The sequence below is a fragment of the Lycorma delicatula genome, chromosome 3 (assembly GCF_047948215.1).
Source record: "Lycorma delicatula isolate Av1 chromosome 3, ASM4794821v1, whole genome shotgun sequence".
Lineage (NCBI taxonomy): Eukaryota > Metazoa > Arthropoda > Insecta > Hemiptera > Fulgoridae > Lycorma > Lycorma delicatula.
In genome coordinates this window covers 128,655,224-128,683,209 of record NC_134457.1, presented here as the reverse complement: position 1 = coordinate 128,683,209, position 27,986 = coordinate 128,655,224, and the positions used below count along the sequence as shown (strand labels likewise).

The window sequence follows — 27,986 nt, the reverse complement described above, 5'->3', positions numbered from 1 at the left end:
CACTTTACCTAATATTTTCTCATTATTCAAATAAGTCTTATTTTGGAGGGCCATTCACTCTTTCTTATCACATTTTCACAAGGCTAGAAAAATCATGCATGCACAGTAAAGTTTGCAAACCCATTGATTAAACCCTGCCTCTCTAGTACGGATGCTTCCTAAAAGAAAAAAGCAAGGTTAAATACCTTACTAACAGACCTTATGCTAAATACATAAATTGCAGTCACAATAGTCCAAAGTATATTTAGCTGCAAATTTATGAAATATCGAATAAAAAATCATACTTTACAAATAGACAAAACAGTATGAACAGATTCTTTGCAGACATCATAAATATAACTATTTTATTACAAAATAAAAAATTCTTTATTTTCTGTACTGTGAAAAAAAAAATTTATATTATGTTGCATTAATATTCATTCTTAATATGTCAATATATTAAGTCCTTTATTCCTTTTGAAATAAATTTTTTTAATCACAAGAACACTTTCTGTTTCAAGAATAACTTGACTACTTACATAACATCATTAGGTATCTCTTACGTTCTATGTAACTTTTGTAATTTTCTGAAATTTTAATTGATCCAAATTACCTTTTTCCTGGTGCTGTTTTTCTTTCTTCTGTACTAATTCTTCATTACTAATAAACATATTTTCATTAAATCATAAATATTATTATTATCAGTTTATATCTATTATCTTTAATGTTTTTCTTTTTCATAGAAGTTTAGAAATTCCTGTTTCAAAAATTTTATCAGTTGAGTTACCAATCTGGTTAATCAGTTGGCTTGCCATAAAAGTTTTCATAAATTATTATTTTACTTACATGTAACATTTTTTTTGTCATCCCTTGTTGTTAAACTGAGAGTGATATCTAAAACAACCACTAAAAACAAAAAACCAAACAAGATAATTTATTAACAAATAGAAGTCTTATTATAAACATTTGCATATTATTTTCATGAAGGCTGTATTTGAACTATTTTTTATTTTAATGTTTTTTAATGTCAAATTTGTGAGAAACGTTAACCATTAATGAGTATATCATTATTTTTAGAAATATTTATTTTCCGACTAAGGGCAGTGGGATACTCAAATACTTTGATATTTTTTTAGAAACTCAGATGATTTTTTGAAATCATGCTTAAAAAGTTTTCATAAAGATTGCTTTTTTAAACTAAGATATTTTCTTATTTTACATCTGTTATACAAAATCACTGTGAGATTCTGTAGTGATATTTTATCACCTCATGATGCTTAAAAAGTGTATCATGAAGCATACCTAAAAGGGTATCTACACCTATAAGCTGTACCTAAAAAGATTTCATGAAGTGTAATCTCTTTCGTAGTCTCATTTAAATAGTTATTTAAGAAATTATGTAATTTATTTCATCACATAAATACATCTACTAATGTCTGTAGTAGATGTGAATTTTAATATGTATATTTATTTTAAAGCATATTTTCATGTTTGTGTTCTCTTATCATTCATCATCAGTTCAGTTATATGATTAAATCCTACTAAATGTTTATTATCTATTGTTTTTAATGAAAAATTTAGTTAACTCATATGAAAAATACAAGAATAAATAAAATTAATCATAAATCATATCAATTTGCTGATTTTACATTCTGTGACAACTCATACTGAAAAAATATTTAATAAATTAACTGGTAAGATAATTGTAACGTTTTTTAAATGTGATTAAATGTTAATCTTTTATTTTAATTTTACTTTATTGTGTTAATCTTATCTTCTTTTATAAAATAGTAAAATGTTATTTGTTTTCTTATGTGAAGTGTCTTTTAGTTATGTCTATATTAACAGATATAAACTTAAAATGTAATTATAATTTTTTAATATAAATTTTAATGTAAACTTTTTGCTAAAGCAAATCATCAGTATTTACAATATGTCAATACTCAGCCATTCCAGAAATGGATCTAGCTTAGACTAGTACTTGCCTCATTCCATACATAATTTACCTTCAAGTTCATTGATTTCATTTAGTAAAGTTTTCAAAACAAACTTTTAAACAGAATTATAATTAAATCTCTTTATGTTAATAGCATTTTAATACACTAACACCGTGAAATAAATCCTTTTTAAATAAGCATATTTGTCTTTCAAAATGTAATAAGGTAATGAAAAAGTTACAATAAACACATGCAATCATTTAGTTTGACCATTGTTTTAGAAAAGATCTACATTTTAACTGAAAACAAAACCTTTCTCTAAAAAATAATATCTTTCCAGCTTTTCACACTCTCATTACTAAAATTTATCAGTGTGAACATGAATGGTCCCAAATGACACTTAATGCTTGCCTGAGCCTCCAAGCTCAACAACAAACTACCTGATAGAATAATGGGCAGACATGACAGATTGCATTGCTGAATGAGAATTAATTAAAACATCATTTTGAAGAATTTTGCAGGTGGAGTGATATTCCAGAAATTAAAAAAAGAATTTTAATTAGCTTATACAAAATTATTGTTTGATGTTTGTATTACTGTTTTTTGAAATAAACTTACTTTTAAGTTTGAATTGTTAAAAAAATATTAGGATTGGCTTCCTGTGAATTCAAATTATTCACAGTAATATTTCCTGTAATTACTATCATTTTTAAGTTAATCTGGCTGCAATATAATGATGGTCTTTTTTTCAGGAAACTGAATGATTCTTTTGGTCGTTGCGGTAGACCCAGAATTGGCTGGCAAATTGATCCATTTGGTCATTCAAGAGAAACTGCCTCAATAATGGCTCGACTTGGATTTGATGGATTATTTCTTGGTCGTATTGATTATCAAGACAAACAAAATCGTTTTACACAAAAAAGAACTGAAATGCTTTGGCAAGGAAGTCCTCATAACTTAGGTGATTTTATATGGAATAGTTAAATATTAGGGGATGTTTATATTATTAAGTTACCTTTACTTAATCTGACCTTCCTAAGAACATTTTTTCTCTAGATAAAAAAAAAAAAAAAAAACAATTTATTAATTAATAATTAATAATTAAAAAACATAATAAATTAATATGTAATTTTCATTTTAAGATTACAGTAATTTAATAAACATTACACAATTTACAGAGTTTATTTTAATATTTTTAACTTTTAATGTGCAATTTAATTCAATCATCACTGAGGAGCGGTATTCCGCAAAAGAACTTTCATGACAAAATTAAGGTAAGATAGGTCTTGAATTAATATTCTATACTAGGTGCTTTATATTATAGAATTAAAAATACAATTTTGACAGTAGAGGAATAATGTAAATCTTAATAACATTATTTCAGTAAAATATCTATTATTGTTTTTCATATAGCATATAAATATCAGGAGAGAAATCTCCCCCTGTGCTTCACATTGAAGCCAGGCCTTCTGACGGGCTGAAATCTTAGACTTCAAGGGTCATAGGAAAGGCCACATATGCTGAGCTTTTTCAGGTAGTTAAGTCCGGTGTGGCCAACGCTGGTTTTTCAGCTTAGATATTGTCTATACACAAAGCGTCTTGAAAGAACCTGGAGATCAGAAATCAAGAGGGAAAGAGGAAACAGACAACTGCAGAAAAGCTACCTCGGCTGCTCTAAAGGACATTACGTCGGCGTTGAGGATCAGTGACCTCCAGATAGACGCGGATCTGTAATCTGCAGTTTACATGACGTATAGTTGATGATTCAGAACTGACCTGTAGGCCGTGCTTAATGCTCGACCAGAGGGATTTCAACTTGTGACCATCAAAGGGGGATAAGAGGTCACACGAGTTTGGCTATATCAATTTGACGTCTGCCTTTGTCACAGTGCTTGTCCAGAAGGAGAGAATTAAGGTTGGCCAGGACAGTTTCCAAGGGTACAGCTGAGGTTCTGGTGCGTTAGATGCCCATTGACTTGCTTATTATTGTGAGAAAAAGACTGGGAAGTGGACAGATCACCCAAAGACTGGTACCATGAGGCTTTGCAGGTCAGGGCAGCCCACATTGAAGAATGGCAGTGATGCTGGAATGACGCAGGAAAAGGACACTGTACTCACCAACTAATCAGTGATGTAACCAAATGGATGTCTTGGAGACATGGTGACATGAACTATGATCTGAGCAATTTGTTTGTTATCTGGGCAGAGAAGGGGTTCAGGGCATACTTATTCAGATTTGGACTGGACCACTTAAATATCTGCCCCAGTTGCAAGGACGTCGAGGAAACTGCATACCGTGTATTTTTTGAATGTCTGAAATTCATCTCAGAGAGGAACACATGGTGACCAAGCTGAAAATAGTCAGATTCATGCCTGAGGATCTCAAAAAAATAATGTTCACTTCGGTCGAGAGCTAGCAAGCAGTCGAACTGGCAGATGGGCAGTATATGCACAGCCTCTTTCCAGAGTCGCCTCATGGATCTCCTCAAACTGGCATGTGACTCAGTTCATTTCAGGACAGGCTGATTTGATTTAGTTTGATTGACTTGGGACAGTGTTCTCAATGATTATCTGATGATGCATATCATGTGCTGTACATCTGCACAAAATATGAGTTTAGGCGTGTAGAGGATGTCAGAAGAGAGCTTGAAAGTACTGATTTGGGTCTGAATCTGCAGACTAACTGGACTTAGAGATGAGTGGTGCATTGTTGTAAGATTTTTAAGGTTTTTGGCACTCAAAGGACTGCAGAAGGTGTTAATTGTAGAATAGTAGCCTGGGTGGCTAGGAACATTTGGGTGCTTTTCCACCAGAGTAGGTACATTCAGTAATTGTATTCAGTTGTTTTTTTTTTGTTTGTAGTGCTTGGTAATTTTGGTTGCTTTAGCATAGAAGATCACAATTGTGATGTTGCAAACAGTTTTTGAGGTATGAGCTTAATGTTTTGTTATAGCTCAATTTGTAAATTTTTATTGGTTATCAGTTTTTTGATTTTGTTTGTGAGTTTGAAAAATATCTTTTGTTTGTTGATGGGTTTTAACACCAATGGACTTGGACTTTAATACCAACGTCTTTCGAAGCATTTACATCAATGCCATCTTAATACAGTCTGTACTGATGACTGAAGTATGTAATTAGGTATTGAGGGTCTAGAAGATGATCTTCGCTAACGTCCATTATGGCTATGAACAGATGGGGTATTGTGACAACCGGGATCATCACAAGGTGGGTGTCTTTCCCTGTAGGGTCAGGATGGGCCATTGTTGTAATTTTGAAATTATGAGCCCAAATAGATGCTAGGAAAGGAAGAGAGTCAGTGATACCTTGATGCTAAGTGATGCCAAGTGTCCATAATAGGATTCCCAACCTCAGTATAAAAAAAGCATACAATAATTAAATAATAACATCAATAATAAAAAAACAAAACTAAAAAATGTTTCTCCTTCAGTGAGTTCTGTTTTACTAATCTACGTAAATGGTTAATTTATTATTATCAATACAATAAAAATTTTGTACATGTTTGTATATGTATTTATACATATATTCCTAAGAAACATATCATAATCGGTACAGCAGCTTCCAGAAGGAAGAAAGAGAGAAAATGAAGAAGAAGAATCTAGAAGAAATGTCAAGGGATTTTTTTCTAGAAAGGACTTATACAAAAGCATAGAAGATGTGAACAATACAAATTATTATGCTTGAATGATCAAGAGGATTAGTCGGCTACTGGTAATGCAGGTCAAGAGGTATAAATACTGGCAGGGACCAGTGGAGGACAAGTTTAAGATCTGTTCAGTGTGCAGTAAAAGTGATTACAGAGTGCCGAGTAGTGTTTGACAAATGAGTGAAGAGTGCGTCATGAGTATTCAATTTTAGACAGTGGTTGAAAAGAGTAGCTGTTTGGTGAGTTATTTGTGGGCAGGAGTGAAAGCGACATTACTCTCTTCATTTATAAAGTGTAAGGCAATTCTTTTATAAAAAATAAAAGTGATACTTGCATTGAGTGAATCGTTGATTTTTCTATTGTTATCTTACTGTTAATTCAATAATAATTTCTATTAGTTATTTTAAGGTTTTTAGTAATTTGGCATTTATTATTTAATTATTATTAAATTAATTTTGTATTTAATTTGAATTGCTATTTTGTATAATTTACTTAAGAATAATAAATTGTATTTATAAGAAATTCTTTTATGTGCTATCTCTCAATATCCTTTTTTAACTGAAATACACAACATTATCATTAGCTTATCAATTAGTGTAGTCATTAGCATATTAGCTTCTACATGAGCTAATCTGGTTTTATTGTAAAAAGGCTTCTTGTAAAAGGTTTTGTCATCTTTTCATGTATGGTTTCATCCACCTCATCTTACTTAATAAAATGTATATGTAGCATGTTCAGGATTATAATAATAAAAATAAAGCATTTTTATCATTACAGGATTGTCTGCTGATATATTCACAGGTATTTTATACAACACATACAGCCCTCCACCAGGTTTCTGTTTTGATATCCTATGTGATGATGAACCAATTATTGATGATAAGAATTCTTTTGCTTATAACCTTGACTCCAGGGTAAGTAAATGCATAAAACATTTTTTCGCAAAGCTATTTTCTTAATTTTAATATTACATTTAATTAAAATATTATATCATAAGTCGGTATGAAATTTGTTGTTTTGTTTTAAATATATTATCATACTAATTTGTTTTTCAAGCTTATCAGTTATTATTTATTTCATTTTTAATACATTTACTCTTCAGTTGTTGAATAGTATTTATAATTAGGAAAATATTTTATTTTTAATTTACTAAACATTAATTAAGTTTATATTTATGTATGTTTTCTTTGCTGTCTTGATTTATTTCTTTAATTATTATTAATATGTATTTCATATTTCATTGAAAATTATATTCTTTTTTATAAAAGTGCTGAAAATTTGTGAACAAAATTTTCTAATTTTAAAATATTATTTTTCTCTTATTTTCAGTATCTACTGAACTAATATTTATTAACTTATTTTAACAAAAAAGTATAAAAAAATAACTAAAATACATTGCCAAAATATAAAAATGAACCAATTATGTTTACTACATTAACAGATTTTTTTTTTAACAGAGCAATATCAAATTTATTTATTTATTAATTTCCTTCTTTCTAAAAGAAGGAAATGAATTAATTTAATTTTAACATAAAAAAATAGACTTTTTAAAAATATTTGTTCAGAATTTATTGATAAATAATAGTATCAGTGATAGATAAAAACAGAATAGTAAAATAAATCAGTAAAAAAAAAAAAAAAACAGGGATTTTTGAAACTTTCACTACAAATATTATTCTACTCACATCAATATTTGTTAACATTATTTTTCCGAATCAGTGACTAATACTGTAATCTGATTTTTACTAATGATGTTTCCAATAAAATTTTAACAATTTGTTTTACAACTTATTTATATTTAAACATATTATGATAAAGTATCTTCAAATTGGAAAGAAGAATTAATTCAGTTTAATTTTACATTACGTCAACGTAGATTTCTTTAAAGATAGTTTCACCAGCTTATAAACAATTCTCATCAAGTATAGTAATTAAAATCAACAAAAAAATGACAGAAATTTCTTCCAAATTCATAAATGGAAGATTTTTGATTCAATCAAATAGTTTTTACATATAACTCATGTACCTTTCAAGATACCAATGAGATGTAATATTTGATATGTTTTGCCCATGATGGTTAATAATGAAAACTATTTAGCACTACCAACGTTTTAGACAAAAAAAATCGAACCAAATTAATTAAATTGCAGAATTATTAAAACATAGGTCTTAATTCTTTAAGCATTCATGTATGTGGTCATTTTCAGTGATTGGTGTGTTTGTTCTCTTCCTACAGCTCACAAAACATATCAGGATATTATTTTTCAGTGTTTTGTGGATTTCAAAAAAAAAATACTAATAAAAAATACTGATAATACAAATAATACTATTTCAGTAAAAATACTAATACTAATTAATATTAGTTAGTTAATGAATATTAGTTCAGAAATGTGTTCACTAATACTAATAAATACAGAAAAATTTTTCTTTTGTCTTCAGACATTTGACTGATTTGATGCAGTTCTCCAAGATTCCCTATCTAGTGCTAGTCGTTTCATTTCGGTATACCCCCTACAACCTACATCCCTAACAATTTGTTTTACATATTCCAAACGTTGCATGCCTGCACGATTTTTTCCTTCTACCTGTCCCTCCACTATTAAAGCGACTATTCCAGGATGCCTTAATATGTGGCCTATAAGTCTGTCTCTTCTTTTAGCTATATTTTTCCAAATGCTTCTTTCTTCATCTATTGCCGTAACACCTCTTGATTTGTCACTTTATCCACCCATCTGATTTTTAACATTCTCCTATAGCACCACATTTTTAAAGTTTCTAATCTTTTCTTTTCAGGTACTCCAATTGTTCAAGTTTCACTTCCATATAAAGCAACGCTCCAAACATATACTTTCAACAATCTTTTCCTGACATTTAAGTTAATTTTTGATGTAAACAAATTATATTTCTGACTGAAGGCTCATTTTGCTTGTACTATTCAGCATTTTATATCGCTCCTGCTTTGTCCATCTTTAGTAATTCTACTTCCCAATTAACAAAATTCCTCTACTTCCATAATCTTTTCTCCTCCTATTTTCACATTCAGTGGTCCATCTTTGTTATTTCTACTACATTTCATTACTTTCGTTTTGTTCTTATTTATTTTCATGCAGTAGTTCTTGCGTAGGACTTCTTCCATGCCATTCATTGTTTCTTCTAAATCCCTTTTACTCTCAGCTAAAATTACTATATCATCAGCAAATCGTATCATTTTTATCTTTTCACCTACTACTGTTACTCCGAATCTAAATTGTTCTTTAATATCATTAGCTGCTAGTTCTATGTAAACATTAAAAAGTAATGGGGATAGGGAACATCCTTGTCGGACTCTCTTTCTTATTACGCCTTCTTTCTTATGTTCTTCAATTATTACTGTTGTTGTTTTGTTCCTGTAAATGTTAGCAATTTTTATCTCTCTATTTGAACCTTTTTTTGTATTTCTCTGTATTTGAACCAATTTTTTTTAAATGCTGAACATTTTATTCCAGTCTACGTTATCAAATGCCTTTTCTAGGTCTATAAATGCCAAGTATGTTGGTTTGTTTTTCTTTAATCTTCCTTCTACTATTAATCTGAGGCCTAAAATTGCTTCCCTTGTCCAGAAAAATAAAATAAATATAAATAAATAAATAAAATAGACTTAAATAAAATAAAATATACAGAAAAATAAAAGACAGAATACTATCACTAAATATCAAACCCAAAATTCCTTGGAATTTTTAAACTGAACTGTTACCAGTGCATAATATTCTATGTAATTCAAATGGAACACTACTTTAAACAAAGTTACAAAAAATGTAACACTTGAAAGCCTTCCAAAGCACCATGAGTAAAAAATCTGCCAACTATCTCATATCTGCAAATCAAAAATTTACCAACATTTCAACAACCTTCTTATTCTGTATTGAAAAAAGGATTCACCTTAAGCATATTTAAACATTTTATAATATACTAACACACTGTAGTAATGTACTAAATGAACAGACAACATACCTTTAATAGTTAAAAAAAAAATAAAATGTAAAAAATATAATAACCATATCTTGTTTACATTTCTTTCAAGCTCAGAAGGAAAAATCTCCTGCGATAATGTCAGTGAGAGCAGGGTGAATAGTGCCAGTAACAGCACCTTGAATCACTCAATATAGACCCAAAAATAACTGAAAGCGCCTTGACATAAGATTTAGAAACCCTGTATTCAATTTAATACAGTTTAGAAGCAAAATATGTTTACTGTAATCATAGCATATTACAAATAAATTCTTTGTATAGAATAAAGTATATCCTTTTTTGGAAAACTCTGTTATAAAGAGGACAAAAATTGAATATTTTAAATTTATATAAACTTTTTAGGTGCATTTTACAAAAGTTTGAACCCACTTTATTTACCTAAACCTTAAATATTACATTATATTATTTTCCTTTTTTAAGCCACTTTATTTACCTAAGCCATAAATATTAGATTATATTGTTTTCATTTTTTTACTGATCTTCAGTAAATCTATTGCTTCTTCCATGTAAAAATTAAAAATTGAAAATAAACGTAGTCTTTCATCTTTTCTTACAATATACAAATAAAAGCTACACTTTCTGTTCTTTTTATGACCAGTTATTTATGAAAACGTAGTAAATATGCATATCAGTAAATGTTTAGAGTTATAATATTATGTATTTATTCTGAAAACTAGACTATACCCAATTTTTATTAATTTGTCTATTTTCTTTGAACCTTTGCATACTTAGAACAAAAAAGAGTGCACAAAACATCTCTCATGCAAAATGTAATTACCAACAGACAAAATGCCCCTGTAATTTATAAATTAAATTGTTTTAGCTTAATAATTTTCTACATAGGATTATAAAAAATAGAGCCAACATTTATCAACCAACTTAATATCCAACTCTACCACCATTACCAATATTCTAAGTAATCTATGGATGCACAATAAATAACTATATATTAATATTAATTAATATACAAATGCACAACAGTATACTAAAGGAACAGATAGTATTTAAATCTGATATGCTTTTAAAACACATTCCTAATGTGTTTTTGCTGACAAAAAAATACCAGTAATATTCTGGTTGATGATAAAGGTAAAATAGTGACACTATTCACTGATGATATCTTAACTAAATAGTTAATGAATTAGGTTAAAAAAAATAAGTTGAAATAATCTGTTTAGATAGTCATTAAAGAACAATAGCTTTATTATTGTAAGGATACTTAGTACAAAGTTACCTTACTTACTCAAAATATTCAGTTACCTGAAGTTACTGACTTTATAAAGAATAAAAAAAGCTTATAATTACTGCAAAAAAGCTTCTAATTATTATAAACTTTAATACATAAGATTAAGAAGTTGATATAAAAGAAGCTAATATGTAAATTATGTTGGTAATTTCTAATTAGTAATTAAGAAAAAAAATGCAATTCAGACTACTTAATGTTAACTAAGTACTTGTTTGTATACTTGATGTCACTTAATTTTAAATTTAATCTGAAGTAATGTCACAGAATTTTATGTAATCATAAAATTCACAATATGTTAATATGATTAAATGATTGTGATGTAAATAATTAAGTTACAAAACCTATAAAAGAATAATGGGGTTTAAGGTATGAATTAAACAAAAATATTTATAGTTACATCTATATATACAAAAAATGAATGTTTGTCTGTATGTATGTCTCTTATGCCTTCCTAAACCGTTAATCCAATTGTGATGAAACTTTGGTGAGTTGTGCATACGCCGACGAAGGTTTTTGAATTAGTTTGGACTCGCCAGATAGCGCTGGGTCGAGATATTTTGAAAAATTGTATTTATTGTCCGATTTGGATCATATTCAGAACATATATATTAGTTACGTGAAAAGAAATATTTTGGAGAAATATGGACCCGCTAGGTGGCGCTGGGGTTGAGATATTTTTTCCTGTTTTTTTACCACCGGGACCACCGTTTGGTATTGCTTCAGAAAATGAGATGAATGATAGATAATCTTTTTGACGGGGTGAGTTATTTAGAAAAAATTAATCGTATAATAAATGTCTAAGGAAGTCGATATTGACATAGACAACTATTGATATAGATGATATCGAGAGATATAGATTGTTAAATAACTGTCTAAATAGGAGTAGTAGCGTCTCGGTCTTTCATCCGGGGGTCCTGGGTTCGAATCCCGTCAGGCATGGCATTTTCACATGCAACAAAAATTGTCATTCCTCTCATCCTCTGAAGTAATACTTAACGATGGTCCTGGAGGTAAAAAAAAAGTGAAGCAAGCCTTTACTGGTTAAACATCCCTGATCACAACGGGAAACGCAAGTAACCATATAGAGCGGGCGAAGCCGCGACAGGTCTACTAGTTATTTATAAAATTCAACATCTCAAGTAATTTTGTTTTATAATCAATAAATTTGTGCACATTTCATTCTTCAGAAAATGCCCAATTGAAATTCAATTCTAGTCCACACAATGTAACATACCTTCTGTTATGATTGAAATTATTTCCATAATTCTTTCCTTTCAATGATTTAGATCTAAAGTATCCCCACAAAAAAAATTGCAGTGGTTAGATCTGGGCTTCTTGGAGACAAGAATATAGTGCCTTCTCAGTTTATCCACCTATCTGTAAATTTTTCATTCAAAGTTTTGCTAATAAATCAATTAAAGTCCACGGGTGCACCATCTTTTTGGAAATAAATTCATTTTTGATTTCATTTGATTGAGGAAAGCGACAGCCATTTAACACATCAAGATGAATATTTTCATTGTCTTTTCAGCCAAGAAAAAAGGCCCAGTTGTAAAATTTAACATTAAACCACACCATACATTAACTTTAGGGTTGTTGCATGCTTTCTTAAAAATTACATTTCAGTTTTCAGATCCCCATATTAGTGAGTTGTATCTATTAACACATCCGTAAAAATTACCCATTTAAAAATGATTCATTATCACCAGTTTTGTTTAATATTTCAATAACAACTGAAAATATTTTCTGTATGAGATCATTTTACTTCTTGTAGTAGTTGAACTTTGTATACATACATGTTACTATGACATATTTTTACCTTTTACATGGTCTTTGACATTGCCTTTTACATAGAATATTATGAATGGTTATTTTTGGAATTTGTAACTCAAGGCTTTGACAATAAATGAAGTTATTAGAACCTCTGGTTGCAGGTTTCTAATTCATTAAACCCTTTCTTCTGATATTTATGAACTGAGCAAATTCTGTTTGAGAACATTTTCTCTTTCTTTGAACTAATTGAAGTAGCATCGTATGTTCTTTTTATGTAACAGCTCCTTTTAATATGTAAGTCAAAGTATTCGTTGAACTAAATTACTAACTTCCATTCAACATGTCATAAAGCACACTGCTTTTACTTGAATAGAAATCACAGTAAACAAAAAAACATACCTCAGCAACAAAAAACAGTGCAGTGGTTAAAATAGTGGCTAGATATACTTTTCAGGTGAAGGCTTTCAGTCCTACCAATATCATTTTTCAAAATATTCCTCATGTCTTGATCTATCAAGTAAAACCCCTGTTTTTTTTATGATAACCCTGTATTGTATGCTTGCAATAAATAGAAAAATAGAGTTGATTATCATTTACAAAATATACACCCCAAATCTCTTTGCAGATGGCAGTAATCCACTGATCATAATCCTTCTTTCCCCACTCACTTTTGATATGAATCAAAAGTGAATAATAAACTGATCACATAATTTTTTTCTAAATAACGCGAATGATTAGGTTTTAATTATGAATAGGAGTTTTATAAATCAAATTAACATTGCAGGTTAATGATTTTCTTCAATATATGAAAAATCAAAGCAAGTTTTATTCCAGTAACCAAATTATTGTAACTATGGGAGAAGATTTTCAGTACCAACAAGCTGGTGTATGGTATAAAAATATGGATAAGTTAATAAGGTATCAGTAATAAGCACGAGTTATGTAGCCTCAAATTTCATTAAATTCCATCTTTAAAAATTCAACTACTCAAATTTAATTTCATATGCATGATATTCTAATATATATATATATATATATATATATATATATATATATATATAAATTTCTTGATACAGAAATGTGTTTTCTTTATTGCTTTATTTTTACTTACATGCTAGTTGTTTCTTCATCTCAAAGATTCTTATAATTCCAAAAAAATAAGTCCATTTTTTACAGCATGCTGTCTTTTTTCTTTAAAAATACATTTTTTTTAAATTTAATTATGTTGTTATGGTCATTATTAACACATCTAACAACAAGCTTGTATTTTTCAATTTAGAATGGGGCATTAGTGTTCTATGTTTGGGTTACAGTATCAAATTGTCTGACGTTCTCCTTTTAGTATGGAAACTATTAAAACTGGTTTCTACCAGTCACTATTAATCAATCTTTACTTTAAATCTTTATGTATTTTAGGATGGGGCTTGCTGAAATTTGTCAAAGCAGAATGATTAGTTTTTAAAAAGATGTTTTCTGTCTTGCATGTGTCTGTGTAGCATATTATGATTTTCAGTCTTCAGTATCAATAATTTTAATATGTTTTCACCAAACTTTTGTTGTTATTAATACACATGAGGAATTTTTTATGTTTTTTTTTTTTGTGACCAGTGCTATTTCCTTTTCTTCAATTATTTCAGCATGTTAGTGCCATATTATATTGACCTTTCTTACACTTATTATTTATTACTAAATAGATGCAAGAATCTCAACTTTTAAGTACTTTAAAAAGGAAATTATTTTAAATAAAATAAATAATTTAATTATAAACAAATGATTTAGTTTTATGCATTGAATAATAAAAGAGTAAATAGAAATTATTTAGGTAAAGAAAAATTGGAATTGACACTATTTTGAACCTCGATGTTCATTTACATAAATCAAGGATTATATTACAAAGAAACAACAGCTGTCAAACAGGGTTGATATTATTTGTTAATACTTTTAAGTTAAATCAATTGCTTCACAAATTTGAGTCATCAAATTCACTTATTCATTTTTATGATTTATTAATAAAAATAAAAAAGCGTTAGCTTTTGTGGGACTCGAATGCAATTCCAGTTCACTGGAAAGATTTTACAATTTAACCAATTTTTCAAATAATTTGGATAATTATGAAAGCATTTGTGTTATATTCTTACAATCTATTGTTAAACTGTCCATACTTGCCATTCATAAACATCCATTCATACAAATGTTTAAGATTTAATTTTTAAAGGTGTAACATATTATCACTATTTTAGGTGTTAACATTATTCACTTTGTTAGAAAACTTAATAAAAATGTGTCAGAACAACTCAACCTAAACTAGCTTTCTGGTTTCCTGTACATATTCTGGAATGAGTATAAGTGGAATAAGTGATATTTATTCCATTTATATTTACTGCAATATTTGATTTCCTCTGACTAGATCCTTGCTTTTCTATGAAATTTCCTTTCAGTTCCTACAATTTAGCTTCTTATTTTATTCACCTTGTAAACCTAGGATGAAGGATTTCTTAGCAGCCCTTTTTGTAACAGAAGCCATTTGCAGCCATTCTCTTCCTTCCAATAGATAAAGGATTGTTTTGATTTGGTTTCATTTTTACCGAACATTTGTAACTAAGATTCCAGTTGATAAGATCCTGGTCGAAAAATGGTCTGATTCCTAGATACAACTTGTGTTCTAATTTTCTTGTATTTATCCTAAAGTAATAATTCTGAAAGTTATTTTTCAATGGTCGGTGCAATAGTTTGAATTTCAGAATGTTTACTCATTGTAATAAAAAGATGTTACACTACAATCTGTCACTGTGATAGAATAAATAAATAATTAATTAATAATATTCTCTCTGAGAGATTTGTGTATGCTACTACACATCTGTATATGTGAATGAGAGAATACAAGGATAGCTGACTAATATAACTGAAATAAAAATTTCAACATAGTAGTAGTGTCTGTGAAAATATTATACACAATAGTATTTACAATTCATTAGTGTGTAATAATCTATCATATACAAAGAAATAGATAAATAAAAATGTATTACTTTTAAATATTGCAAGCTAAATAGAATATATTTTTTATTTCAATTATGTAATTAAATTGCAGGTATCTAAATTTCTAGAATATATACATCAGCAAAAGATAAGCTATACAACTAATCATTTAATTGTGACGATGGGAGATGATTTTAATTACCAAAATGCAAATGTATGGTTTAAAAATATGGATAAATTAATAAGGTACCGCTAATATTTCATCAACTGTTTTAAGAATAAAACTAGATTTGACTGATCAAGCATTTCAATTGGGTTGTTGTTAATCAACCCAATGTTCTTTCTTTAATGTGTTCTTTCTTTAATCGTACATCATCATAATCATTTTAATGTTTGAAGCTTTGCAGATAACATCTTTTGCTTGAATGGAATGTGCAACAGATTTATTAATTACAATATCTTACCTATTTTTGTTATCATTAGAATTCTTTTTTCTGTTCATTCACTTTGTCTTAAAAAAAAATTATTTTTTTATAGATTTTGAAAATTTCAACAGTAGTGGAAAAATTAATTTGAATATGAGTATATTAATTATTAATAGTTACAGCTCTTGCTGCTCCACAGCTTTATTATTAAAAAGTAATGTTATATATTTTTTTAAAAATCAGCTAAAAACCTATTTCATTTATAACACATCTTACCCCAATCCCCTTATTTTTTTATTTCCTTTCCTAACACAAGTAAAATGCAAGCTCAAAACCTATTCCAGTCTGTCCAGACTTTTTACTGAATTGAACACGCTGATGTTTTTTTTATTTTGCTCAGAATGGCATACAGATATGTCATCAAGTATCAGTAGACCTTGGAAGTGATTTTCCTGTAGTAATAATCTTGGAAGATCTTCAGTTAAGTAATAAATGAGGATCTGTTGAGGAATTTTCAGAGGAGACTTAAATTTGGGGTTTAATGAGTCTTGTTGATATATATTTGGTCATTCTGAGCAGAATAAAAAAAAATCAGCTCGATCCTTACAGTAGAATGCCCACACAGAGTGAAATTAGGTTTTCAGCCCAATTTTTTTTAATATTTAAAGATAGTTAGGCAACATACAAATTCAATATAATAATCTTAATACTGATCATACTGTATTTACAGTATATTCACATTTATTTACTATATTCACTGTTTTATAAGTTCATTCATTCATTTTGGCATGGGTTGGATTAGTTTTTATTACGCAATCAAGGTTACTATGTATTTTCTTTTTATTGGCTACAAGTGTTATATTGGTTAGTATCTCTGTTACCGAGCTAATTAAATACTTTTAATTTATATTTTCTAAAGAACATTACTTTGACTGGAAATTAAAGTAAATGGTCTTTATTCAAAGTGACAATTCATTATATTATGATTGTTCTTAAAAAAAGAAACACACTTTTATTCCAAGAAAGACTACATGGATAACAATCACTGTCTTCCAATATTAAAAAGCCACTTTTCTTACATTTGACCCATTAAAATTATTCTTCATGATGATCAGTGTTAAATATGATTTTTGTTTTTTGTTTGGTTTGCATGTCCTTCTTCCAGTTCTCATTAATCTATTTTAAACTATCCTGATATGATCATTCACACCATTGATCTCTAAGGCATGTTGCAGATTTACAGCTAACAGTCTTAAATTTATTTTTCTTATTTTTAAGAGTTTTTAATTTTTCTATTCTTTTAATACATTTAAAATTGTAGTTTCATCCTTCAAAATATCTTTAACAAGTTATCACTTCACCTGTCCTTTTATTATGCCATTCTTTATCCTTTCTTCTACCTCTTTTTAGTGTCCCTGAAATTTTCCTCTTAAATTTTATATTAACAACCTGAACAGTACTCATAATCTTTCCTCGTTTGACTCCTGCTATAAGGTTAATATTTAGGTAAGTACTACACATTGCTTTCTTGCAATACAGTGAAACTTCTTTAACCCAATTGTTTTTTTTCTGGAAGAAGCAACTTTATTTCTACCCTTTTTGTACTTGCTTCCTTTTCTTATTGTCCTTTCTTTAAGAAAATTTCCTGAACATGAAACTAACAAACTTGCCTACCTCTTACAGCAGTTTTCCATTCAGCTTTGGTCTCCTTATAGTTGCCTCATATTTCTCAAGATCCATCATTTTATAAAACTATATAAAACTTCCATAAATTAAATAATAATTGTATTAATTTAACTAGTCAAATTCTTCAATAATACACTTTCACTTTGTAATAGTATTATGTCTGCTTTTATCCAGAAAGTTATGATTTTAAATTTAGCTCAGGAGTAATATTTTTGATATGATCCAATATTTCCATATGATATTCCCATCACATAAGATAAGCTTAAAGATTATGTGATTAATTATACACTTATAAAAGGATGAGTATCAGAATGTAGGTTTTTATAATTAGAACCTAGCTTGATCTTTTTTTCTTAAAATTGTATGACAACATATTCCTAAATTATTTCTTGTTTTATTTTAAATTAGGTAACTCAGTTTCTAGCATTTGTAGAACTTCAATCTCATAGTTACATATCCAAAAATGTTTTAATTACAATGGGAGGAGATTTCACTTATCAGGATGCTAATATCTGGTACAAAAATATGGATAAAATGATAAGGTATCTTACTGTGTTATTGTATTATTCATTTATTACCACGTTTGTATTAACTATATTGCTTCTTTGTCCATACATTTTATATATATATATATATATTTAAAATATGATATTGCATGAAGAAAAAGGAATCAGGATATATTCTACTTATGAAAATAAATTAAAAAATTCTTATAAACATATCCAGAAATTATTTATTTTAATGTATTGCCTAGCAAGACATATCACTCAGTTTAAAATAAAGGCTTTACAGAAATCCTTAGGACATAAAATAAGGCCTAAGTTATCACTTAAAAATTTTTTTGAGCTAAAGAATTTCATTTCATTATAGTATATTTAACCATGAGAACAAAAATCAGGGAAAACATTTTCTCTACACTTTCCTAAAAAAACAAAGAATTTCTGGACCTATTTATGATTTTTTTTTTCTTCAGTAGAACATATACCAAAATTATTTCCATTTTTTTGCAACACTCTGCATACAAAAATATACAACAGAGTTCTCATCAGGAAATAGATATGCTTCAAGAGTATATACAAATTAAAATAAAGAAAAAAATATATATAAAAAAATGTCAAAAAGTTTTTTTTTCTATATAAACATGCTGCTGAAAATATTTTTTCCAAATTTCTGTTGTAAATAGAAACTTTTTGAATCAATGTTTATGTAAATATGCAAATTTAGTACAAATGCATGAAATAATTTGTAAAAAAAAATCTCAACATTCATAAGGATATACTATACACATTTGAAACTAAAAAATAACAAAATATTTTTTTTTTAAAGTTATTTACAAAGAATATATACAAACATAAAAAATTGAAAAATAGGTGATTTTACAGAAAATCAGTAGTTTAATCGCACAAAAGTAAACAATATTTCAGCACATCCTCACCATATTGAAGCTTAGAATACTATAAATGAAGGTTTAAATTGAATAAATGGCAATAATGAATTAACAAATGAATTTAACATCAAAAAATGTGTGAAAATAAGGAATGTTTTTAATATAAGGAATATAAATAAAATTATAGATTGCTAAACAGAAAAACACAGAAAACAACCCTATAATAAAAATCCTAATAATAAAAAAAAATACTTATTATAACAAAAATACTGCCAGATTATTAAAAAAACCAATTATCCATTAATAAAGTAGAACATCAAGAAAACAATAAAAGATTGCATAAAATGCTCAATAACAAGAAATACAATGACAATTACATTTGTGTGAAGCATGTGTACATCAAGTAAAAGATAATGAAAAGGTTTCACTGAATTTCACACAGTTATGATTAGCTGAAAAAGTTTAAAACACTATTTCAAGAACCATTTAAGTTTCTTTAAATTGTTTTAAAATAGCATTCATTGTCCCTAGTCCAACACCAAACTCAGAAGCCATTTGTTGTATTATGCTGGTATCTCAAAAAGAGGAACAATTTTTAAATACTTTCTTGCAGTTATATCCATTATTATACAATTATATACAAGACACAGAATAAAAAATATCAAAATATGATTCCGTAATAAAAATTAAAGAAACTTTCACAAAACACTATTTATAACTTGAAAATTGCCAGATAACAAAAGAATAATAATCTCAAATTACAAACACAACTTAAAGAATGGATGTGGTCAATCAGTGTAATCACAACATAGAAATAAACTAAAAATTTCCTGTGTTCGAATAAATTTGCACACTATTGTATGCATGATTAAAAATGTTATACTCAGATCGCTAATTAATGAATCACAGTTTAATTTATCATTTATATAAGCTTCTTGAAATTACAATTATAACATTCTTTTTATAAACAATATGAGTAGTTCAGTTACTGTAAGTAAGTAAACCCTTAACTGAGGAGCATGATTTATTGGTTTATAGTTGAGTTAGGTACTTCTGTATTCCACACAGTTCTAGGTATGGGTGAGAGACCTTTAACTTCTAATTTCTCTGGAAAATCAGTTTTTGTCAAAATATTTATATATGTAAAATTGTCAATACAAAATCATTGATTAGTAAAATAAGCTTCTAAGTCTTTTTAATTTTATTGCTTTGGATGGGCACTTATTTGGAATCCTGAGCTGTTGCTTAGGGGAACTGTTTTTTTTTTTGTGCCAAATAAACAAAAAAATCTATATGTCTATCTACAAGGCCACCTTTCGCACCACTTTCCTTTGTTCCTTATCTTTGATCCTTCTTCTTCAGTTTGGGTTCTGTAAGTCGGACCCTTGGTAGGTTCATGCTGATTACATATGAACCAGCAGATCCAGTGCATACTAAGTAATTTATTGGATATGAATTACAGTGATAGTGTACTGTACTATTGAATTTTCTGAGTGCTTAACATTCAGTTTTCTAGCTACTTAATAATCATAAATACGAGTACAAGTGTATTTCAGGAACGCTGGATTTCTAATCTCTTCTAAAATTCAAATGTCACAATGAAAAAAAGATTATAAGTTTAAATTTAAACTAAGTTACAATATTCTAATGAGGAAGAAAGTAAAGTAAAGATCAGATCCTTTCAGCTCTCCATTAAATACTTTATTTTTGTTACATGACATCTACAAAATCAGTTCATTTGTTTTTACACAAGATAAACTGTGCGTTGGTATAGAAAAAAATTCGAAATCCAAGCCAAGAAATTCAGCCGGGAATCTTTGGTGCATCAGTCAGTACTTTATCAATGTCACCAATATTTTGAGAAAAAACCTGCGTGCCCATTCAAATACCAATTTAATTGACATGTCTATTTTAATAACGGCATAATTGAACTTTTCATTAGACATGCCTTACATGTTGCTTGATATGACTTGTCTTTTTTTTCTCTAAGAACAATTTTTTATGTTCATTTATAAAAATTCAAATATTGTTTCATTACTTGATCATTAAATGTGCACCCTTGCTGCATCCCACTGTGATTATAATAATACAGACAAACAACAGAATTTATATGCCCCTAGCCCTCTGGTACTGTATCAAGTCACATGCCATCCAATTCACTTTGATATCAAGAATCAGGCTCCTTCAAACATTTAAGATTCAGATAATCAGACACGCATAGGTGTCTGAGTACCATAGCCTTAAGGCAGTCAAAGGTTTTTTTAAATGGTGAGAAGGGTGGCCTTATAGATAGTTGGTAGTCTGATTCTCAGTCACTGGTACTACCAAACCTGACAAGACCTCATTTTGCAGTCCCATTCCAGTATTGAGGTTTAAAATTGCTGATTGAAAGTTCACATAACAAACTTGAGAACATTTGAATGCTTAATCATAAATCCCCAGATTCACAACTTTTTACAGAGTTACTGGTTAATTTTCAAGAAATAAGAATAATCACCACTACTGCACTTTATCTAATGTTCAATTAAAAGCCAGTTGTGTTGGAATATACCTGTAACAGGCATATGATATCTGATTTCATGTTATGCAGTATCTGATTTCTGCCTTGTCTTCACAAGACACAGATTGATATATCTTCTCAATTGTTTCTGGTATTGTGCATGTTCACTGATTTTCTTAATATTTGTCATCTTCGGCAGGTTATTCTTTGAAGTATCTAAAACCACTCAAATGTTATTTTATGAGAAAACCTATTCACAAAAAATTTAGTAGTGATGTATGAGTCTCTGGTCCAATTTTGTTGAGTTTAAGCAAAGTTTGAATGATTCATACTTTTTAGCATCAGCATTTTTGGTGGTAGGAGATGACAAAGTCATGGTGTAAAGAAAAGTCAAACTTTAGAATAGATACATTTACAAAGCCATCGTTTTATAGGCTGGATCATAATCAGTACACTCGCAGCACCTAGCAAATAAAAACCTGCACAGGATCTTGTCAATCATTTGAATTCTTGGAAATATTAATTGATACTTTTAAATTAATAAGTAATTTTAATATATATTTCACATTTACTTTTTTACTAATTTCAGAGCAATTAATGAAATGCAGATTAATGGTTCAAATGTAAACTTATTGTATTCTACACCATCTTGCTACCTGAAAGCTCTATTTGAAAGTAATGTTACACTTTCAGTTAAATCAGATGATTTCTTACCTTATGCATCAGATCCTCACAGTTATTGGACCGGTTATTTTACTTCAAGGCCTACAATAAAATACTTTGAAAGGAAAGGAAACAATTTTCTTCAGGTACTATATTATTACAGTTAAAACATTTATTTTTCACTTATTTAAATTATTGTCTTGTACTGATAAACGATGGACTCCATTGTCTTAATACAATTGGTAGGAATATTAAAAAGGAGCGGAAGAAGGTGTTCATAAATTTGTTCTAAAAATAACCCATTAATGAATATTATAATAATGAAATTATATTAAAATATTTTTTTTTCTTTGCTTGATGATATCGCCACATAAGTTTGAAGATTGTGTATGGATATGGAAATGTCATTTTGTAACATATGAAAAATACCATGCATGACCAGAATCCAGACTCAGGACCTCCAAATGAAAGGCCGAGATGCTACCACTCTGTCGTGGAGATCAGCTGTAAATCAAAAGATATTTAACCTGGTATTGCTGGCTAGGCCATAAGTTACGCCGTTACTAGCTGTTGAGCACTCCACTCACTGTTTGGCTTTTTCTCTTCCATAGTTAGATTATTGTCAATTTTACGCAAGCAAGTATTTTTTTATTGTTAATTATTACTAATTAATGATATAAAATTAATTTTCTGTTATATACTATTTAATAATAACTATTATTTACTTATGTAAATGACGTACTTTGTTCGGGTTGTTTTTGGAGATTTTAGATACGCTTATCACATATTTGCGTAACGCACATAATTTATTCTTACACTTACTTTATTTATTATACAAACAAAACTAACATATAAGTTTCCAGTTTGAAAATTAAAAGATAATAGTCAACATTTTATAAATAATAAGAAAATTTGTTTTTATACTACCAATAACAAAACAAATCAATGAATGATTTCTGTTACATTTAAAAAAATATATATCCCATATAGCTAAAATAGTCCAATTATTATGGAGTAATATTTTCACTAATCATCGCTTTCGGTATCTTAATACCTTCTTTTTATTGCATTTTTTACAGATTATAACTGTATATTTCCTACAAATAGCAGAATGACATTTTACACACCTAACTTTGTTTTCCTGTTTTAGTTTATGCTCTTATTGTCTTATAAGAGCATAAGCTTGCATAAAAACATAATAAAATATTGAACCAATAAATATACACTTGAAAATAGTGAATTTTTCCGTAACACAATCACTAGCTACTGAGCGCTGCACTCACCGATGTGATACTGAACAAACAAATTCTGAAAACATCAATAAAAAATACTATAATATAAGAAGTAATGATGACTTAATGTATCTCTAAACATCCAGTACAAAAGGTACATAGTCAGTTGTACTTCTAAGAACTGTAAGACAAAAACTATATCAAAAAAAGCATGTAGGGTGAGCACAGCGCTCTCCAGCCAGCAACAGCAGTTTAAGTAGTTATCTAAAGATATTCTTGCAGTTTCTTAAAGTAATGAATTTTACAATGATATCTTCATTGTAAAAGGTAGTTAACTATTTCTCTTTAAATTAGTTACTGAAAAAGTGTATTAAAAGAAAAGTGAGATATTGTAACAAGTAATAAAATCAAAATTATAATTTTTACAAAAGTAAACTTAAGAAATAAGAATTCTGTATTTGAATTGTATCAAAACATTTCATTATATTTTACATTCATTAGTTTATTTATGTGATCCCATGACTAATTAGAAGAAAAGATTTAATTATCATCAAGGCTATATTATACAGGTACTCCCACAAAAAAATATCTCTGCTTTCCAATCTAAAAATTATATTGATGTATTTCTGATTAAACTGGTTTTATCTAAACAGGTTTTATTTTATTCCTGGTCTTAGTGACGTACACAGAATTTTGTTAAGGAGGGGGGTTGGTCATTTTTTAAATTGTTTACAATTGACATCGGTATTTTAAATGTGTGTTTTTTTTTTATATCATTGTTATTATATCATGTTAAGACGGTATATTTATTTTTCATTTTTTAATATTACACATTTATCTTAATAAAATCTTCTATAATGTATTTTTTCACAGCCTTAAGCTAGAATTTTTTTTAACAAATTTTAACATCTATTTCATTTTGTATATAAAAATGATTGTGCTAGTGCCACATGCCATTATTACACTTAGGCTACACAATAATCATATATTTTAGTCAATGGTTATTTGTATACGACAGGTAAGACACTTTATATAACATATAAAAACCATGGAAGCAATCAGATATAATGAAATAAATTTAATTAAACACTGCATGTCAATATGGAACTCACTGAGGTTGAAGAATGAAACTGACACTGATGAATTCACATTCTATGAAGAAATTTGAATAAAGAAAGCAGTTGTCTCAAACATTGAAATTAGTACTCTACTATAGTGTATTATTGTTTTGAAAAATTGTTTAAAAAGAGTACTGGTAATTAAATTAATATATTTATAATGTACATAGCCTACTGTATATTAACTTACCACATTCAGAAATTTCAGCATTCACAATACAATGTCCAAACGACTTTTTTTTTTATTAGTTCGTTTAACACATCTTCTGCAGTTGGAATATAGTTTCTATGTACATTGAGGAGTGCTAATCCATTCAAACATGTATTTCCAGTGGAACTACGCAAATATGTTTTTAGACGGTGTAATGGTTGAGAAACATCGTTCATTTGTACATGTGGACACTGGGAATGCAGCTAGTATTTCTAACAAAGTGAATATATTTGGCATTATGTTGGGATTACACATAGTTAACCCATCTACGACCGTTTTTGGTTGGTCTCCCTTCTCAAGACCTGCAGTTTTTCTGTACCATAATTTTAATTCATTATTAAGCTCTTCCTGGCAACCGCTTCTTATGTCACTGGCATAGAATTCTGTGAGCAAAGTGAAAGCAGAAACTTGAGACGGCAGGGGCAGAAGGTAAAAAGCACTGAAAGCTTTTCAATATTTCTCTGCGTTTCAAGAAACACGAATCTAATTGGGACATGAAGGTATCCAGAAATGGAATAAAAGTAGAAACATGAAAGTAAAATTCTGGCATCGCTGTTGATAAGTCCAAGTTTTCACGGTTTTTTGCTTATGCTGCCATGAGAGGGACTTGAATGGAGGACCCCCAACCTATTCAAGACTGTAGAAGCACAAATGAAGATTTTAGAAAATTCTTCATCAACATTTTTTCATATACATTTCACTTCAATGTTAATATCTTCAGCAAGGTTTACTGCTTCCATGAGATCAATAGTTGAATTCTGCAGGAATTTACGTAATGGGAGACTTAAAGAAAACAGCCTCGGAATACAAACGTGATATCACAAATTGACAGTCAGTCAAAGCACATAAAAGTGAATTTGCTTGTGAGGACAAGTCTTTGTCATTCCTTTCTTGATATGCTTTGAAGGGTTGCAATAATAGGGTCATGCAATTTCACTACTGCGGCCACAGAATTATACCTTTCCAACCAACGTGTTGGGCAAAGTTGAACGAGTTTTTCACAGCGTGAAGTTGTAGTTTTCGTTTCACTTATCACTGATTTTAAAACATGTTGCCTTTTAGGGGTATTAAGAAATTTGTACAGACTCAATTTTGTACCCATACAGTTTCTAATGGCAGGTACTTTACAAGCACTTGGAGATGTTGAGGCTGTATGGTGAGCAATGGACATACAAAGCTGACAGTATTATTTCCTTTACATATGCCTAGACTCCATTTACTTTTCCTGACATGGACATAGCTCTGTCATACCCTTGACCAAGAATCTTATTTATGTTTACATTTAATGAATGCAGCTTGTCCAATATCGCCGTTGCGTTTCCTTTTCCAAATGGTACAAATTGTAGAAAGTTTTCCTTCACTGTGAAATTTTCTCTATCAACATAACGAACACTCGGTGATAATTGTACTAAGCCTGATGTTTCTGATGTCTCATTGGCGAGAATAGAAGCAACTGGAGGCATAGTTCTTTCACGAGATTTCGAACAATCAGGAGATTGCACACTTCAATTATTTCATTCTGTATTCTAGGATTGGTATACTGTGCATTTCCAACACTGCACATCAACATATTTTTTAATACAGTATGTCATACTTTGAAAGCAAAGACATGCCCTGAAATTGCCATCATTTTCTTATGGTTCTTGGTCGACCTTGACTTCTATTCCTCCCAAATCCCTGTGGCCTCGTAGAGCGATACATTGCTTCCCGCAAAACAAAATACTCTCAATAATAAGAATAAGTTTTTTCCTGTTCTCCAGTTTCTTTGGAGTTGTTGCAGTATCTTTTAGCACATCTATAAACTTTTTCTTCCCACATGAAATTTCAGTCAAAGTACCTCCAAACTTTTTTTGTGATAAAGACACTTCTCCTGTTCTGAAAATTGTTCAACGGCATCCTTCCAGTCATTAAATTTCTCACTACAAAGTTGACCTAAAGGTCTCTTGCCAGATCCAACATCATTTCTTGGAGCAAAAAGTACACAAAATTGACAAAAACTCCCTCCCTTAAATTCGGAATATGCAAGCCATTTCCAGCAGTAAAGCCATTTAAACTGAAATTGCAGATTTTTCATTACTTTTGCTGGAAAAACAAACCCTGGATTTGGTTCCCAAACATTGTCCAAGACATCCAGTTTTATTTCATTGAACAAGTCTTTTCCTACGTAAACACCAATATCATAATCATGTGGTTTACTGGAACTTGAAGATGTAGTTTCTGAAACTAAAACAATACACTTTCACTTCTAAATGATTCAGCGAGCACGTCAACATTATTGAGTTATCTCTATGTACATTTAATATCAGCCGAGTTTTCACAGGAGGGTGTGAAACTAGTTTTGGGAAGAACGTTTGCGACAGCATCGTCCCATAGCGAAGAAATATTTGTGAAATTTTCACTAACGTTACAAGAATAACTATCAGCAATTTTTTGCTAAAAATTGAACTTTGAGCTTGCTTTGACATATTAAAGAACACGGAACGACAATGTGAAGTTTCTATTTAAAAATATGAACTGTGAAATGCACAAAATGTTAAACAAATGTTCCACAACAAAATCTGAACTTAGATTAACAATTGAATACTGTTCAACAATGTACAATATTTCATATATGCACTGCTGCCACTGCAGAGCTGTCTCGACAATATGTTTCACAACAGCTAAGTTTATATGGTGACAGCCTTATATTTTGTTACAAAGTCGGTATTATTATCGTTCCTTCTTAATAAGCGGGCTTTGATGGTCTTTCATCTCTTTCAGCAGACAAGGAGGGGTGTACGCTTTGACACCCAACGCGCCAGTGAGAGCACTGCCGCCTTCTCAGAATGCTGAATGACAGCACGTTGTGTCGCATGTTGAGTGATGTACTGTACGTGCTGCAGCTCCAAGTGCGAGGATTAAATTATTGAAGAAGGAAGAGCGAAGGATTGGATCTTACGTCAATAGATTTTGTTACTCTGATAGTGAGAAATTAGAGGAGAGAATACGATAATTTTAAACAGATACTCAAATATATATGTGTAAAATTATAGTATGTTTATTTTATATAAGCCTAATAATAAAAAGTATTTAAACCTTGATGGAGGGGGGGTTCAAACCCATTAACCCCCATTGCGTACGCCCCTGGCTGGTCTGAAGCTATGAAATAAAAACTTTGGCCCTATTCATTATTTATTTAGAG

At 29.3% G+C, this 27,986-nt stretch overlaps 1 protein-coding gene across 3 annotated transcripts in view; it reads left to right on the top strand.

Annotated features, from left to right (window-relative positions):
- Nucleotides 1-27,986, top strand: part of LManII (Lysosomal alpha-mannosidase II) — a 93,552-nt gene that overhangs the window by 31,938 nt on the left and 33,628 nt on the right. Inside the window, exons 5-8 of one of the 3 annotated variants that reach the window (XM_075360557.1) lie at nucleotides 2,669-2,877; nucleotides 6,358-6,494; nucleotides 18,103-18,236; nucleotides 22,171-22,390. In XM_075360557.1, the coding sequence (XP_075216672.1) occupies nucleotides 2,669-2,877; nucleotides 6,358-6,494; nucleotides 18,103-18,236; nucleotides 22,171-22,390 (700 nt within the window). Of the gene's footprint in view, nucleotides 1-2,668; nucleotides 2,878-6,357; nucleotides 6,495-13,391; nucleotides 13,526-15,695; nucleotides 15,830-18,102; nucleotides 18,237-22,170; nucleotides 22,391-27,986 lie in introns of all 3 variants that reach the window. The other 2 variants (XM_075360560.1, XM_075360559.1) reach the window with 2 other exon arrangements.